Source organism: Colletotrichum acutatum, assembly GCF_030867785.1.
Source record: "Colletotrichum acutatum strain CBS 112980 chromosome Unknown BDZ83scaffold_78, whole genome shotgun sequence".
In the NCBI taxonomy this organism is placed as follows: domain Eukaryota; kingdom Fungi; phylum Ascomycota; class Sordariomycetes; order Glomerellales; family Glomerellaceae; genus Colletotrichum; species Colletotrichum acutatum.
The window spans coordinates 85,776-103,652 of record NW_026849072.1 but is presented as its reverse complement, the minus strand read 5'-3'; the positions used below and the strand labels follow the sequence as shown (position 1 = coordinate 103,652).

At 52.3% G+C, this 17,877-nt stretch overlaps 4 protein-coding genes across 4 annotated transcripts; 2 read left to right on the top strand and 2 right to left on the bottom strand.

Annotated features, from left to right (window-relative positions):
* Positions 1-67: 67 nt before the first annotated feature.
* Positions 68-1,824, top strand: BDZ83DRAFT_653867 (L-ornithine 5-monooxygenase; the record flags this gene model as incomplete). The annotated part of the gene is made up of 2 exons (XM_060510661.1): positions 68-1,624; positions 1,726-1,824. 2 exons carry the CDS (start codon positions 68-70, stop codon positions 1,822-1,824), a joined length of 1,656 nt encoding a protein of 551 aa, XP_060362567.1.
* Positions 1,825-2,196: 372 nt separating this feature from the next.
* On the bottom strand, positions 2,197-4,909 carry BDZ83DRAFT_582918 (fungal-specific transcription factor domain-containing protein; the record flags this gene model as incomplete). The annotated part of the gene is made up of 4 exons (XM_060505599.1): positions 2,197-2,880; positions 3,054-3,312; positions 3,431-4,612; positions 4,797-4,909. The coding sequence occupies 4 exons, from the start codon at positions 4,907-4,909 to the stop codon at positions 2,197-2,199; spliced, it is 2,238 nt and encodes a 745-aa protein (XP_060362566.1).
* Positions 4,910-9,670: 4,761 nt separating this feature from the next.
* Positions 9,671-11,295, top strand: BDZ83DRAFT_582888 (NUDIX domain-containing protein; the record flags this gene model as incomplete). The annotated part of the gene is made up of 2 exons (XM_060505595.1): positions 9,671-9,774; positions 9,852-11,295. The coding sequence occupies 2 exons, from the start codon at positions 9,671-9,673 to the stop codon at positions 11,293-11,295; spliced, it is 1,548 nt and encodes a 515-aa protein (XP_060362565.1).
* A 31-nt stretch (positions 11,296-11,326) lies between these two features.
* Positions 11,327-13,305, bottom strand: BDZ83DRAFT_582858 (major facilitator superfamily transporter; the record flags this gene model as incomplete). Its single annotated transcript, XM_060505593.1, has 8 exons — positions 11,327-11,625; positions 11,701-11,873; positions 11,928-11,995; positions 12,058-12,452; positions 12,515-12,679; positions 12,734-12,782; positions 12,847-12,992; positions 13,065-13,305. 8 exons carry the CDS (start codon positions 13,303-13,305, stop codon positions 11,327-11,329), a joined length of 1,536 nt encoding a protein of 511 aa, XP_060362564.1.
* Between the last annotated feature and the right edge of the window lie 4,572 nt (positions 13,306-17,877).

The following is a 17,877-nucleotide window of genomic DNA, read 5'->3' as shown; positions in this document are numbered from 1 at the left end:
CTCAGCTCACGCACACTTACACCAAACTCCGTAATTTGAACCCCCACCACCACCACTACCTGTCACCATGTCTCCTCACTGCGACTCGCCCACCAACGGCTCCGACGCCGGCAGCGGCTTCTCTACCTACAATGGTAACGGCAATGGCTACACCAACGGCAACGGAGCCGCCCACCAGAACGGCAACGGTGTGAATGGCCACCAGAACGGTGCTTCCCGTATCCAAAAGTCCCCGTACCTCCAGCCCACCGACCACAGCGATATCCACGACCTCATCTGCGTTGGCTTCGGCCCCGCCAGTTTGTCTGTTGCCGTCTCCATGCACGACTTCCAGGAGGCCGGTCGCCAGCTCGCTTCCGGCTCAGGCGCCGCCAAGGTGCTCTTCCTCGAGAAGCAGCCAGCCTTCGCGTGGCACCCGGGCATGCTTCTCTCCGGAGCCCGCATGCAGATCTCCTTCATCAAGGATATGGCCTCCCTGCGCAACCCTCGCTCCCAGTTCACCTTCCTCAACTACCTCCACAGCAACGACCGCCTGGTCGAGTTTACCAACCTGGACACTTTCCTGCCCGCCCGCGCCGAGTACGAGGACTACTTGCGCTGGTGTGCTCGCCACTTTGACGATGTTGTTGAGTACGGCCGTGAGGTTGTCTCCGTCTCCCCCGACCCTCAGACTGCTGGCAGCATCAAGACCTGGACGGTCAAGTCTCGCAACATCAAGACCGGCCAGGTCAGCTCCTACCAGACCCGCAACGTCCTGATCGCCAACGGCGGCCAGCCGCGCATCCCCAAGGTCATGCCCGCCAACCACCCCAAGATCATCCACTCCTCCCAGTACGCCCAGCTCGTGCCGCAGCTTCTCAAGGATAACTCGAGACCCTACAGAGTTGCCGTCATCGGTGCCGGCCAGTCTGCTGCCGAGATCTTCCGCGACGTCCAGCGCGCGTACCCCAACGCCAAGACGTGGATGGTGATGCGCTCCGAGTTCCTCAAGCCCGCTGACGACTCGCCGTTTGTCAACTCCATCTTCAACCCCTCCTACGTCGACGAGCTGTACCCCAAGTCCCAGAGCTACCGCCGCTCTCTCATCAAGGAGGCCAAGGCGACCAACTACGGCGTCGTGAGACTCCAGCTCATCGAGGCCCTGTACGAGATGCTGTATCACCAGAAGCGCACACTCGGCTACGACGAGCGCAAGTGGCCCCACCGCATGCTCTTCGGCCGTGATATCACCCAGGTCACCGAGAACAAGGAGACCGACCGCCTGCAGATCCACGTCCGCCGCCTCGAGGACGCCGCCGGCGACAGCCTTGAGGATGGCTTCGTCAACCAGCTACCCGGTGACGAGGTCCTCGACGTCGATCTGATTGTCGCGGCGACCGGCTACCAACGCAACGCTCACATCGATATGCTTCGCGACAGCTGGAACCTGCTTCCCGAGATCACCCCCGCCGGCAACGCCAGCGAGCGCGAGCTTGTCGATGGATGGGAAATCGCTGGTCCTGACGCGACCTCGGGATCGAGGAAGCTCGAGGTCGGACGCGACTACCGTGTGCGATATGCCCCTGGCGCCGTGGCGCCCGATGCTGGTGTTTTCTTGCAGGGATGCTGCGAAGCGACCCACGGAGTAAGTTGAACCCCGCCAACTCATTTTTCTCTCATTACCCCACTACACCATCTTATACACACCACCTGGAACATTGTGACTGACGAGCTTCTTTCCAACAGCTGAGTGATACCCTTTTGTCAATTCTTGCCGTGAGATCGGCCGAGGTTGTCGACTCCATCTTCCCCTCTACTCCGAGGGCCAAGACCGTTTCCAACTAGACGTTTTTTTCTTTTATTCATTTATTTACTTTTTACGACTTTATTCTTATTAGAGAGAGTGAGGGATGGGAAAGACATTTCATGAGTCTCTTATTGGATTAGTCATTGGCATGGGACATGTGTACCTGACGACATCTCTTTGTGTGTGTGTGCCCTTGGGCGGGTGTTTCTCAACATTTCTTCGGAACTTGTGTTGAAGAACTTAAAAAAAAGACATGGCGCGGAGTTTTATCTATCTTTTAAACAATTTTCATTTTCCCCGGTTCAATAAAGCTTCAACTCTTTTCTCTTTCTTGAGACACCAACGATCCCCACCGAGCGAAACTACTCTTGCATTTCTGAAATATTTGGCTCTTGTTTATATATGATGGTTTATATGGAATAGTTATTACTGTACAATTGTGCGTCGTTGTGTTCAACCCAAGTCACGAGTTCTTCATACAACGCGCCATGCTCCGTCGTCATGGGATACAACACATGATGACTTGGGCCGGGCGGGAAGGTTTGATGCTGAGATTGTTGAGAATATGATGTGGACGGCGTGTTGATGCTGCTGCTGACGTTCGTTACGTCGTCCGACGTTAAGCCAGGGGTAGAAGGACCTCCGCTGATACCACCAGCGCGGGCTGTAAAGACAGCTTGGCTGTCCAGTCGCAGTTTCTGAACAATAGACTGGAGGTCTTTCAGGACGGTGGCGCAGTCGCGAGCGTAGTTGCTCTCCGTCTTGGCCTCTTCTTCAAAGACGCCGATGGCAAAGTTGACGTTGATATCGTCGGGCTCCGCGGCTGGCGAGAAGACGAGAAGCTCTTCCAGCATCAGAATAATGGCGGCATTGAATATGTAATGCAACCCCGCTTGCAAGAACTTGCGAGTCCCACCATTGAGAGTCATCAGCCAACGAGCGAGGTACAGGTTTCCATGCGCCGCCTTGGAGCAGGAGCTTATGCGGTCTGCGTGGTGCGAGAATTCCCAACGGCGCTCAGAGGTGATGTAGCGCTCGGCAAAGGTCTTTTTGACAGCAGCGAAGAAGATGGGGCGGACGACAAGGATGAGAAGCTGCAGGTTCCGGGAAGAGTTGGAGTTAGTACGGGGTTGAGATTGTTTTCTCTATTCCCAGACTGGGAGAGGGGTGTCGTGAAGTGAAAGGAGGGGGGAGCGTATAACCCCATCCTCATTCGGAGGAGTAACGTAAGGAGGGAAAGGGAGGCGACAGGGCAAAAGAAGCTTACCTGGTTGTATGCCATATGCAGGAGACAGCACGAGGGATCGCTACTTGGATGGGATGTAGACATTTGCAGGGTAGGTGGTAGTGATGACTGCCAGCTCCCGAGCAACTGCAGCGCTCGGTCGATGTGCCGCGCCGCACCTCCGGGACCACGATCCCAGGGGGCGACTCTATATGTGTTGCAGACAATGTGGCCCGAAATGCGGGCCAGCTCGACGTGGGCTCGAAGTCCGGCTGCAGCGGGTAAAGACCCTGGCTTTTCACTACATGGGGGTTAACAATTGTGTTGGATAAGTGTCTTACTGCATCGACAGGAATCCATCATGGGAGGTCTCCCTCGGGTAGGATGCCAGGGTGTTGGGACGGGTCAAGGGAACTTACAGGTCATCACAAGGCAGTGGTAGCCGGATGGCATCGTCCATGATAATAGGAGGACGGCCCATGAGACAGCTCAGCCAACGATCGAGAATATAAAGAGTCCAGAAAACGCGTTTGCCTCGCTCGTCGACCCAGCCACGGTGAGCGCCGTGCATGATGGATATATGCATGGCATTGCTTACGTAGACGTAGGCTGCATCGCGACGGTTCATCTCGATGAGGTAGAAGCCCATCAGTGCTAGAACGGCAACGTCGCTGATGGTATACCGAGTAATATCAAGAGGATTGCCTAGTAGCAGGCGGGCGCGGGCGAAGTAACTTTGACTCAAGTCTTTTGGGAACGGCATCGATCTCGCCGTGGTATTTGCCTGACATGCGACGGCAAAGGCTGTATGGTAGAATGCAAGATGACGATAGTTGTCGGAGACGACCTGTTGAGGGGTCCCGGACGGAAACACCTCGGGCTTCGGGTCGCCGGACACGGTGGGAGCTTGGACGGTGGGCGGTTGGCTGAGATCGCCCCACCAATAGATGCCGCCGCACGGGAATTTACCGTTGCCGTCCTGGATGAAGTAGCGGAGGTTGGCGAGCATATGAGCCATTTCGTCCCGGGGAGGCAATGAGAGAGGGTCCGCGTTCGACTCGACTTCTATGGGACGAGAGTCGTATGTCTGATAACTGCCGAGGGAAGAAAGAAATGTTAAACCGCTATTTGGCGTAGGTGACAGCCACTGGGGGCTGAATGCAAGTGGCATGACGGTGGACATGAACTCCTTGAGATAGTCAAGGAATGTTGCACCAGAGGTCTCGCCAAGAAAACGGGTTCTTCCATCCTGATCGTGCAGTGGGCGTCCATCGGCGGTCTCGGCAACAATCTCGTTACTCGCTTCCCCGTAAGAATCATGCGGCTCTGGGGGTGTGATGGATGGAGCCGACCCGGCACGAGAGCCCTTCACGTCAACATCCTGTTGCAACAGTTGCTGTCTCGCAACGTCGTCGGGTACGGCAATCTGCAGAGCCCGTTCTGCAATCTCAAGCTTCCTCCTCAGATCATCTAGATCGTTCCTAGCGACGGAGACTTTCTCGATCACGGTGGGATACTGGCATTCTCGTGATGAGCTGCGGCATTGGCGGCATGGCCTTTCACCGGAGCATTTGATGCGACGGACATTGCAGCTGTTGCACCTAAGGAGGAAGTTCAGTACGTTGAGTGAACGGCATGAGACAGTGATGGGATTATCGTGTGCCAGGGAAGAGATGCTACTTGGCATAAGGAAGGGGGTTGGTAGAAAAGAACGAAGGTAGACAGCAAATTAAAAGCAGTAAACGATAGAGGATCAAGATTTTAGAGATTCAACAAGCAACTTACGCTGTTGCAACACGCTTCCGTTGCTCTGGCGCTACCTTGTGCCGTCGCGGGTTGACAGGCAAACGAGATGCACGGCTGGGGTTTTCGGTTTGTTCTGGCTGCTGCTGCTGCATCCTGGTTCTGCGGAATAGTGAGACCGCATGTCACCGCTCCGCCGGACCTCACGCACGGAGTTGGATATGAGAGGCGGAATGTGCGAAGTGCAGGCTGGTGAGAGGTAAGGCTGGTGATGGTGAGGTTTTGGTAAGGTGTGGCCGTCGGTCAAGGATGAAGGGTAGGGTTGTCGTCGGTGCGGTGATGTTGACGGTGACGGTGACGGACGCGGCGATGGATCTGGACCGGTTGGTAGCTCAATGTACCCCGGAAATCGGTAGCCAGGCAGCGGCGGATATGTCCCGTCCGAGTTCGAGACTTCCGGTGGGATTGGGCAGTGGGCGCCAGGGCCTTGGAGGCGAAAGGAATCAAGGGAGTGACGCTTGAGGGGGGTGAGACTTGTTGGTCTATGTCTATGGTATGCGTACCACGGATAGATGGTTTTGATAGTGGGCGGCTGTAATCGAAGTGCGTTTGCGGGTGAAGGTCAAGGCACTATGTCGACAGTCTTTCGTCGTTGGTGATTCTTTCCAGGCAGACGGTGGCGATTAGAAGCTGTTGAACCCGATTGATGTGTGGAACGTTAGATTTACTTGCTGGGAAGATGTCCCGGAAGGATGTTGACATGGACATGGCGTGGAGAATGGAGATTTTTGAACAGCCGTTGTGGTCGCGAGACGAGGAAAAGGGTCTAGTGGTGGTCCGGGAAGGGAGGAGGAGCCTGAGGAGGTGGAGGGGAGGGGAGGGTGGTAGCATGTTAGGGGCCGGAAGTGGCTCCGTGTTAGTCATTTACATGTGACGATGCCCACTTCCTTAACAGCATCTTTCCCTGCGAGACCTTCGATGGACCTTGGAGCTTTACCTACCTACCTCCCTGCCTAGGTACTAAGGTAAGCAAGCCCCAGGGTTCCATTGCGCTGCGCGGGTGCGTGCCTACCCGACCAGGTCGTGGAAGGTCAAGCAAACACCGACCAAACCAACCTGGCGGGTAATGAATTATTAAGGTGCCACGGTGCCATACGAAGTACTCACAATTGCCTTCCTTCCTGGGCACCGCACACTCTCACTCCCCTACTCAATCATCCACTCACTCGCTCGCACACTTACTCACCCTCACCCTCACTTTCACTCTCATCCCATCCTGACTCGTTCTTATCCGTACACTCATACGCAATCCACGGACCCATCATCGAGCCGGAGCAGAAAAACTGCGAGGGAAGAAAGCCATACTCTGCCGACCCCCCTTGCGCGCTGCTGTGAGGTGCGCTTCACGAACCTGCAAGCCTCCCTGCTTAAATCACACATCTACACTACGTACCCGTAGTCACAAGTGATTGCCATGCTGCACACACGCGCGCGTTGACGGAGCATCTCTTCCCCTCCTCTTTTCTCCTCTTGGGCTCCTCCTCCTCCTCCTCCCCGGTCATGTTTCGACCCCCAAGGATTCGGGAACCGTTGATCATTGATTCGAACCCCTGGCAACCGGCCTGGGCTGTGTGCCTAACGTACCCAGGACAGGGCCTTAGCTTGCCTTGCCCCGAGACGAGAGAAGAAGGCACTTCATGTCCAGGCTTTGCTTCGCCTTGCTAACGCAGCATGTACGGGGTAGAGTACGGAATATGTAGACTGCTATTCGCTCCTATGTTGCTAAGCCTGCTCAAAGGTAGATTCGGTGCAGTAATAATCCCAACCATTCACTGTCAGTACGGTACACCGAGTCCAACCGCCAGTTGACATGGATCGGAAGCCCCAAAAACGGCTTAGGAGGGCGCTACTAACGTCCCGTCTTGCGTTGCCATCGACTCGTTTCACGGCCCACGCGGGAGACGGGAGGCGGGAGGCGGGATGAGCTTGGGGCACATCTTCGCCGATGGCCAAATCAACTCCCATCAGTTGCTCATCTCGATTCTCATACCAGGCGTGCCAGGTTATTCACTATTCATCCAAGATATTCATTTAATCATCTCACATCTCATCTACATACCCGTCGTATCCACGGCCCATACCCTGCCTCACAAAAACATGCACCTGCAGATACTCAGCGGCTACCATACCCCGACAAACTTGCCAGGAATCCTCGCTTAGGCACGGATAGACCACTTAATTGACCTGTCAGAGACGTCCAACCTGCACAATCGTGACCTCGGCCGATTACTTTCGGATCGGTGGAGAAATATGCCCACCAAGCCCCTGGCACACCGCGATGATTGTCGCTGCAACTATTTCATACCGGCCAGTCTCACTTGTTGGGTCTCACACGGCTCGCAATGAAGGGAAAGAAATTCCTATGCACAAATTGGCATGCAGCCTCACAGTTCACTACGAGCTAGGCGCTCACTTCCCTCCTAATTTGGTTCACGCGCCGGGTTCTTCACTCACTACGGCGGAACGGCTCGTCTTGGCGCTCCATCCCTGTGTTCCTCTTATGGCCTTCGCCCGGAGAAGTTTGCGTCTTTCATGCCTCAATATTTTACGAAGCACCTAGAGTCTTTCCTACGCCAGCCACTCATCCCATTTCCTTGCCTCTTAGCCTTATGTTTTTGAGCCACATGATTCAAATCGTCGCTTAGAGTGGTGATTTAAACTTCATTATACTTATCCCACGTACGTCAACGATGACTTCCAACCGCCGTGGAGGTCGTTGAGAATGCCCCAACAATTGCGTATAACAGATCTTCCCTTCTATCAAGCGCCCCCACGGACAGATCAAGGGCCAACGGAACAGCTTGTTGGTTTGCAATCTCTTCTCGTGGCACATTTCCCGCCGGCTACCCTGCAATGCTTACAAATACCATCGCGAGTGACGGGACCCGAAGCTTTCGTCGCGCGTCGCGTCCAGATGATTGTCTCTGTCCTCAGGCAAGCGCAAGTCGGACGCCACTTCATATTGCTATTATGTCCCATGAGAGCTGTTAAGTCCTTACTTTCGTCCGGCCAGCGTGGTGAGAACTCATCTGCTCGTATCGCCGGACATGGAATCCTTCCCTGTGGTTGCTGATGATCCTGGTTCGGTCTCGTCCGACACCGGCATGCTCGTACGGAGTTCATTCTTCATAAGATAGGTACGTAATCACGTTGTCCAGGGTCCCAGTAGCGCCTTGATGAACATAAACTTTGGAAGTTGGTCATGTGCGGAGGGAGCTCCGGTCCGCGAACCCTTTGGCACAAAGCCGACCTCTTTCCAGGGAAAGGGTGTCACAGACAGGAGTATGAAGACCTCTTTCGCATATTACGTACGGAGAACTCGATCTAGTCCATGAGCTTCTACCAGCGCTAATTATTTTTGGCGGCTGCCTCACTAATTGCTCGTTACCTATGGTCGCGGATCGACCGATTCATCAGATTCGAGACAACCGACTCGTCCGCCAGAACAGCGATGTCCGCTATTTTCAACTGCGGCAGCCTTATTTAGCCAGCAGCACGGCTAAATCTCATTGATGTATCCTCCGGTCTTCGTTTGATATGCATCTTATGCTCATTGAGGCAGCGACTGCATTGTTCGAGCCTCACCCGATACGAACCTCACTACTACGTTGCTAAGTAATTGGTATTTTGGGCCTTCTACCAATGCCTCGAGGCCGGCACCTGATAAAATACCTTCCCAGGCATCGGCTGCTGTCTAATTGGCATGCGGCTCTTGAGGCTGAACGTCACATGCAGCTGGTCGCGTCAGGACTGATGCTCACATGAGCAACGCCAGAAGTGGCCGTTACGGCCCGGTCGGGTGAGAGGCCCTTTACGGCTTCCGTCGATTGTCAGCTGTTTCTCACGGTTCTGCGTCGACTTCACTACAAGAACACTATCTAAATGGTCTAGTATTTGGTGGCCAATAGGTTTCCTATGAGCTCCAAAGTATTCTTTTCTCCGAGGCTGGTGAAATCGGCCAACTCATGTCTTCAGCGAAAGGTCTCAAGGTTCATCGGTCACATCTCAGGGCCCCAATTCGTTGGGCATCAAGGCTTTTCCGATCTTTCCATACAGTATCAATCCGGAAATGAAAGGTCTGGCGATAGGGGGTGCACTCTTCAGAGCTCACCTTGAAGCGAGTGCCAACGAGTCTGTGCCCGTCAGTGACGCGGATTCGTGATGACCACCTCCTGGTAATTCTGAGCTCATTCAAAGCATCAGAAGGTGTATCTGTCTTAGTTCCATACTTTCTAGCGGCAATCGCCGGAGCCTCGTACCGGTTGCCATAACCTGTCTTGCCCGTCGTGCCCTTCTCTCACCGCTGAGCCAAGTTTCACGATCTAGCCAACGAATGTATTTAGTTAGAAGGTATGGTGAGAGCGAGATGAATCCATAGATAGTCATTCTTGTTCCAAAGTATCGAGTCAAAGTCTATGAACTTGAGTATCGTGTGGCACTCGTTGAGGTCCTAATGAAGTGAGTGAGATGTCGCTTGAATGGGTTGGGGCCCCATGAGTTTGCCCTGAGCAATGCAAGTGATGACAGGTCAATTGGGATACTGTGGCCACTCTTTGCGTCTCTATACCTCGCACCTGTCTGTACTATGGGAATATTACCATGCATTGTCGATGCGGGAAGACCAAGGGTCAACTTTTGCTCAGCCGGAACTCCGCGAGAGATCTGGAGCTTCTCTGCCGGCTGCCACCAGCTGGAATGCATGTCATGTTTTCCTCCTCATGATGACCTCATTCTGTTAATCACGTCCATCCAGTGCAAGCTTCACATGAGGTCCGCAACAGCCACAGAAGGCCACTTGTGAAGCATATTTTCTCCAATAAGCTCAACTCCGTCTGATGGAACCGTCGAAAAAGACAATGGTTCGCCGCGCAGTCGTCTCATCCTTTATCTTCAAGTTCCCGCCCAATCGGGGGCCGCAGGTCGCTCTGTTCCGGAGAAGTGACAGCGTACGGACTTATCCGTGAGCTCTTACCCTAGCCTTTGCAACACAGATTGCGATGATTGTTGTTTCTCATTTGACTGACTAATATTCTCAAGGAATCATCTTGCGCCAGTATCGGGCAGCATCGAGCAGGACGATCCCTCACCACTTGATGCTGCCTGGAGAGAGATCCGTGAAGAGACAACGCTCACACCTGCGACCTTAACGTTACTCCGCCAGGGAAAGGACTACGTTTTCGCTGACGAGAAGATTGGCCGCGAGTGGACTATACATCCCTTCGCCTTCCGCCTCAAGTCCCACGAAGATGAGTCCCGCATTCAGATCGACTGGGAGCATAAAGGGTTCCAGTGGTTCGACCCCCACGAGGTCCGCGACGTCGGTGGATTTGGTGGCGTGCCGCGACTTGCCGAGAGTCTTAGACGCATCTGGTTCGAGATCGAACTCGGCGAGAGGAGAGGGAAGATCTTGAGCGAGGGGCTGCTCGCGTTGCAGAAGGATCACCAAAGCGGAGCACGGCAACTGGCGGGCAAGGCGCTTGAGGTTCTTCTTTCGGTAGTCGGAGAAGTGTCCAGCGCAGAGAAGGATGGTTCTGTGGACAAATGGTGGCTCAATGCCCGGCTCGCAGCATGGCATCTCTGGAAGAATGGTAGAGAGAGCATGGGAGCCGCAATCCTGAACAACATTGTGCGGTCGCTGTCCGTCATGGAGAAGGAGGTACAGCAGGTCAAGGAAGCCAACGTCTCCCAGGCCTTCCTTGACTCCGTGACAAAGAAGGTAGGAGATTTCGCCACATCGAGGGACTCTTCTATCGATGACATCTGGAGGTCCTTTGAGACTTTCTTACGAACACATCACGGCTCCGGTCAGCCCATCCGGATTCTCACGTTATCGTCGAGTTCCACTATCCTCGAGTGTCTGAAGAGGGCTATTGCAGGCCTGGACTCAGAGTTCGATATCCGCGTACTCGAATCTCGTCCCTTGTTTGAGGGAGTTTCAATGACGTCTAGCCTGGTCAACTACCTGCAAGAATCAGGGCAAAGAGAGAAAAGAGTCGACGTCTCAATCTACACCGACGCCGCCGCCGCAATCGCGAGTCAGGAAGTGGACATGGTCCTTATTGGTGCGGATATCATTGACAGATATGGGGCAACGAGCAATAAGACAGGCTCACTACCAGCAATTCTCTCGGCTAAGCACAGCTCACCTAAAGCCAAGGTGTACGTTCTGGCTGAGAGTGAGAAGATTCTGCCGTATGATCCACCTGATTTCGAAGAGAACGACGTCGACGAGGTCGTCGCTTCGTGGAAGCACAGCTACTTAGCACAACAGGCTGCCTCTAAAGCCATCTGGCGCTCGCTTGGAGCAGGCTCTGGCGAGGAGATGGCGAAAGCGAATGTTAGGAACGTGTACTTTGAATGGGTACCGCCAAGTCTCATCGACGGATACATGCTCGAGGACGGAGAGAAGACCTCGACTGATATTTTGGACATCGCTCAGCGGATACGCCGCGAAGCAGACGCGTTCTTCTCTGATGTTTAGGTACAGGGCGCTGTTGCGCAGACCGCCATATTCAAAGGCCATAGATGAACGTCCACTTCTTGTCAGCGTAACGCGTGTTGTCTAGCCGCTCTCTTTCGATCTCCTCTGCAGTCTTGTGTCTCATGATTTCCAACTTTCTTCGGTTGACCGCGGCGAGAGTCAGTCTGTACGAAAGGTATCCCAGTAACGAGACTGCAACAAACCCCAGGGTCACGTAGAATGGGATCTTGTAGCCTGGCTTGTAGCGATCGCGGTACAGCTGCGCACCGATGACGCCTGATAGATTCCCGAAACCGTTGAGACCGAGGATAAGAGAGCGTTTTCCGGGCTCTATTCGAAGCAAGTCAGCAACGCCCCCTGATACTCCGCTCGCGTCAAGTCGCCTAGTCACCTCCAGCTGCTTACCTGGGGTGTTCCCACTCAACCACGCGACTGTCAATGGCGCAGCGACGTAACTGCCAAGAAGAAGGACGCATAGCGCAGCGTACTTCCCGCCGTTGGATTCGACAGTAACGGTAGCTATCAGACCTACGACCGCAATGACGATGCCCCCCAGGATGTGATAACCTCGTTCTTTGCTTAAACAGATATCAGATCCGAGCATGGTTCCATTGAGACTTCCAGATACTTACCGATAATCGGAGCTGAGGGTAAAGAAGTATAATCCAAGCGCACCACACGCATACGGAGGAACAGACATCTGCAAAATCTCTGTCAGTCTTTCTATTCACTATTGCTTCTCAGGCTTACTCCCCTTCTTACCAAATTTGCTTGAATTGACGAGTAACCCAGTCCCTGTACGACGAGGGGCAGAAAGACGGAGAACGCCTGCCCAGGGACGCTGGCGCAAATGTTGAATACCAGAACATACCAGAACTTCCAGTCTCTAGCAGTTTCAATGAAGTCACGTTGGGTCAGGCGATCTGTCTCTACTCCATGGGCGTCATAGGCATGCTCGGTAAATGAAACGCTGTCGGCTTTGATCCTATCTGCGGCAAAGCGTCGTTCTTCATGGGTTAGAAACCATGCCGAGCCAGGACCTGCTGGAAGAAACACCCAGGCGATGAGACCGAAAAAAATCGTTAGTGTTCCTTCGATGATGAAGAGATATTGCCAATTTTTCAGAGGTCCATCTCTGAGGTGGAAAACACCGTAGGCTATCACCACGTCAGCAATCTCCTAAGGGTACGAACGAGCCTTTTGATGTTCGTAGGCTTACCAATTGCCCCGGAAAATGCGCCAGCGACCGCATATTGTCCATAGAACAAGCCAACTCTCACGGCAAGATCATATCGGCAGTAGAAGAAAGAGAGGTAAGCGACTGCAGTCGGATAAAAGCCGGCTTCGAAGGCGCCTATCAGGAGGCGTGTGGCGATTAAAGAACCTAGAGAACAGATTAAGCTCAGACAATGTGGAAGACTCTTTGAAGAGAACAAACCTCTGCCCTTGGTGAAGGCCTGGCAGATGGTCACGAATCCCCAGCCAAGCTTTGTGGGGGTTAGCATGGATTATTTATGTTGCTGGCGCGGCGCTTGGACGAAGCCTCCTTACCATCATAATTGGGATCCAGTGTTTGGCCCCAAGCCATCGACCAACAGCTGCAGAGGGAGGCTGAAACAAAACGAAGGTAATGAAAAACAGAGACACGGCGAGATTTAGATCGTCCGGCGCGGCGCCAATGTCGTTCGTAAATCCTGCTTCAGCTGTTAGTAACGTACGACATCGATAAACTCAGATACACAGCTAGCCAAGCGTAAAGTATTTGTGACCTTGGGTTTGAGCGTTTCCCACGTTGCCCCTATCCAGACCGTTGAATAGATACAACAGAGACAACAGCGGGAGAAGAGCAATGTCCAATTTCCTGTTTACTCGTCGGTCCATCGTAGTCTCGTCGACACTGTGGACGTCATCATTTCCGTCGTGATCTCGCAAGGGTTTAGCCACTGAGATGGAAGATCTGGAGGCTACCCCCTCAGTTTCGGGGCTCTGCGATTGGCGGCTGATTTTCATTTTTTCCCCCTTTATTTTCGAATTTTTCGCCCGGCGTGTTGGTCCTTGTCTTCCGTTGGAATTGGTCTAGCAACTTGTATTGGAAACCCTGGTAGCCAGCATTGCGCTTCGAGTTTTTTTATATGGAGCGCTCTCATCAATAATCTGGCCGTTAAAAGTGCCGATCTGGCACGGTGAAGCTATGTTGGCAGATTCTGAGCCTCATTAGTCTGTTCTGGTATTCTCGAGCGATGATTTGTTGTCATGGTAGTAGGCACAGGCGGCAGCTGCAGTCATTCACATCCGCTCCGGCCGTAAATTAGGGGCCAACAAGCTTGAACAGCAGGTAAATACACGAATCGTAGAAAGTGGGTGGTGAATATGACGAGAGAAGAGTGAGCCAGACCAGTGTATGCCGTTGGCGTTGACGTTATCTTACTTTTCCTTCGTCTTGAGTGGAGGGAATGTGAGCGATTCTGTGAGTGGAATGGGGGCCTCCTTGTCCACCACTCTTGTCAACTCCGGGGTCCGGTCTCCCGCATCGCGTCAGTCGATGCCCACTTCCGAAGTTGACGGCCAGCCCTCTTTATTCTTCGTACAGCAATCACCGTCCCACTCGTCTCCTTGACCCTGTCATCTTTGATCTACTAAGGATCTTGGCACTTGCACGAGGTGGCCAAGTGTGTTTTTGGCCCCCAGCGGCACTTAGCGAGGACTGGAATCAGAATCTCAGCTCTGAAAGAGGGCATTAGGTTCACAGGATGTTTTCACTTCGGTCTCTCAACGGGCTAGGCCCAGGCCGTTCTAGGGATAGTGGGACAAGGAGCGAGGGGAACCCAGGAAAAGGCAACGATGGATACTTTGGGAAGTGGAGGATCACATCGGTTCGACATTTGGCATTCGTGGGTCAGGGTAGTGCTGGGATGGAGCGGGAGTCTCTTGGTGTAATAACTCAAAGTTCGACTGGTTGAGATGAAGATAGGGGAGGGGAGGGGTGGCGGGGATGTTTCGATCAATAAATTGATTCAGAGGGAAGGATGATCCGCACCTAGCCGTCATACACAGGGGCTCGTTGGTTCTAGTGGGCAGTGGACTGGCTCAAGATGTGGAAAGTTTTCCAGGGTCACAATTCGATGCGTGGGCACAAGAAGTCAGGTGGTATCATCTGTATGCATGCTGAGCGGCATGCCGGCATGTCTAGGCAAGCTGACCCAACCCACACCACGAGCTGACAGTGCTAATATGCAGCGCAAGATCGATGGCTGTGCCGACGGCCTGGGTCTAGAGCAAGTTGGTGTGATGTCGCACAGAGACCGTCAGCCCTGTTCTCTGTCCCAGATCCTAGCTTGTCGATTGGCGCTCCTCTGGCGTGTCTCACTCATCTTTCCTAGGCTCGGTGGTTTCGTCTAGCTCACAATCTAAGATAAATGCCAAGGGAGGCATTGTCTCTTACAGGCTAAAAGCGAAACGCGTTTTCGTTCCTCCCGGGTGAGGTACCCAGGCCATTCCATTTCACGATGGACTCAAGATAGGAAAAAATTGGAATGCTTTAGAGGTCTCCAGGCCAACACACTAGTCCCTTTGATGACTCCCTTATGGCCCCTTGTGCGATATCTGACTCGATACGCATCCGCGTTGCGGAGAGCATGCTTTCAGCTCAGCTACGAGAGGGAGCCACGGTGGTAGGCCCCGGATTTCGACTAATCTTGCCCAAACGCCCTGCGTTTATTCTGCCGGACCGAGGCAAAAGTAAGATCAAAGAGTCAAGGTCTTGGAATCTTTCCATCCAGGCTGACAAGAGGGAGGGAGTAGCAGTCTCGTTTTAACAATACAAGTCCCCATGCTCATTGAGTCAAGGGCTTTGTTTTTCTTGTTTTCCGTTTCTCACAGAATCATCGCTATATTTCAAGTGAAGTCGTATGATCCGTTCTCTATGTCGCGTTGGTTGAGCAACACACGTGTCTTGAAGCCCCCCCCCCCCCAGTCATCGATCCACGCAGTATGTACAGAATATGGATCTTGCCTCGAACAACATTCACCAAAGACGATGTCGCATTCACCCTGAGAGAAATGTTCCCCTTGTCCACAGAAGGGAAATCGCCCCATGTTCGGAAAGCCGGGTCTTGTTGGTTGGGGCTATTGGAACCGTGTAACCTCGGCCTCCTGAACGCAATGCACCGGGATGTCGGGGTTGTTCCGATACCCTGACAAGACGGAAATGCAATCCTGTTTTGGCAGGATGGGAGACACGAGAGTCGTTCCCGTTGGTTTTCCATGTACATTGACGCAATATCTCTCTTGGTGATTTCAGCAATAACCAAATTTCCCCGCCATCATGTGTTTCCATTTTTTGGATTTGTAGGTCCAGTTCTTTTCTACTGTGGTTTTCCGCGGCTTGCGCGGCGTAATGCGTACAGACTTCAAGATAGTGTCTTGGTCATACAGCCATGACGTACATCATCAAGTTGAGATCTACTTTGTCTCTTGAAAGACGGGTCATTCTTTCATATTATGATTTCAAGGCTTTGCACATCATGTTGACGCCCTCTGCTCCCATTGTCGCCCTCTCTTGCGTGTGCCCCTTTGCGTAGCTTGGTCCACCTAGACTACGCTGTCCACAGTATCGGCGGATTGACGTCGTGACAAAGGCTGGCTCCTTCAATGATCTCAATCTCAACATATTGCAACTCTAGAGAAACCATCTTTGCATTGAGCGAAATCAAGCCCTACAAATGCGTGGGTTCCCTGAGCTAGTTGCCCAGTAATTCGCGCTTGGAAGGGGTTTATGGCTGTCAAAACACTTTTCCGGATCGAAAATGAGCACTCAGCCCGTAGCTTCTCCAAATTTCGGCGCGCTGCCTGCAGCACCTCTGTCCGCCACCCGAGAAAGTTTTTGTTGTTTCAATTTGCCTCTCCCCCTTTGCCTCTATGTCAGCCTTCAAAAAGATGTTCTCTGGCTATGAGAAGAGAAATAGCAGAATTGTTCATCGCCATGAAGTCAGACTGGTTTACTAAAATGTGGCCTTGAACAAAGAGAAGTTGAACCAGCTTTACGTAGGTACGAGCTGGTTGAATTTCAACTTGGCCTCTGTGGTGCATTCCTTCCTGTCTCTTCTGTATTAAAGTATATTGGAGCAGCTCCATATCAAGGTTCACGAGGCATTTTCTAGCAGTGACGAGAGATGTCCTGTATCTTCATGCGCTCTTTGTTTGATTCGTTCTGGCGACATCTTTAGTGACGCCTGCCTTGCATGGTCGTTTACTTGCCTTAATAGAGGTCCTTGATGACAAGAAAATGTATTATTGAGCGGCGCATTGGCTTGAAAGTCCTCTTGCCTCAATATCATTCTGTTGCCTCTCGGGTTTTCTACACAACACTGCACATAGACTCCTGCCCGTCCCTTCAATCCGACTCAAGGCAGAAAGACAGGGAAACTGAGTGTGTATCGGCACACCGGGTTGCGCCAATTTAGGGCATCTCTTCTCCTCTCTCTTTGTCCCCTGATCCATGTTCTTTTTTCTTGCCTCGCCATTGCAGCGTCACATTCAAAAGGTTACCATGATGCTCTACCCTGAGCAGATACTGGACTCTTGGGAGAAATACTCGCTCCCTTTTCCCCCAAAGGACATTGGAAGAAGAAATTTTCTTTTCTTGGAGGCTAGGCTTCCGTCCACCAACTTTACGTCCAAAAAGTGCCCGATGAGTCGAGAGCAACGAAGTTCTGGGACTTCGGCCTCCCACCGTGACCTTCCGGCTTCGTCTTGATACCCACTGAGGGCTCTGAGCAATTCCGAGAGATCGAAGAGAAACTGAGTTTCCTCTCCGACGACTATTTGAGAGAATGAACTATTTGTGCAGCTTTCCAAAGTTGACTGAAAGTTATGTATAGATCAAGTCATGAAAGACTCCTCACGTCTTCGATACCTTCAAGTGTGGTATACGACATGACTTTCAGAGCAGCCGTTTGACCTCGTGGAAAATGTTCAAATCTGTTCAAATTTGTTGAGATATCGGAGTCAGCCATTCCGTCTACGGTCATGACTGTAGGTAACAAAATACGTCAACCCTCTGGCACTCTAATGATCCTGGATTAGATGTCGACAAGTCGAGAGTCATATGTCATGTTTTCATGTTTAACCGTTGCTCTACGAGATGAAGTTTTACTTCAATTTCTTTTTTTTTTTTTGCGGAATCATCCTACTCAATTGGTAGGGAGAGGAACTTTCCAGCCTCGATTCGGTTTCCGTAATAGCTATTCTCGATTCGTTTTCAAATATTGAGTAGAGCTCATTGAGTAAAGTACTTTGGGAAATCTATGGAATTTTCAAAACGTCTTCTAAAGCCCGTGTAGTGAGCTTTCCACATACGTCATTCTTGAAGCGGTGTAGTTCAGATGCCAATGGATTACACCTAGTTATGGCATTATGGCAACTGAGCAAGACCTTCTTCTTGCAACAGTTAGTTCCGATCATCATCAACCGAAGCATGATGCAGTTTGGAGGGAGGCATGGTGTGCGTCAATGCCTTCCAATTTGCATCATGTTTCAGTGTTCTAGATAAGAAAAATTTCCCCAAGATATTGGTATGCGAAA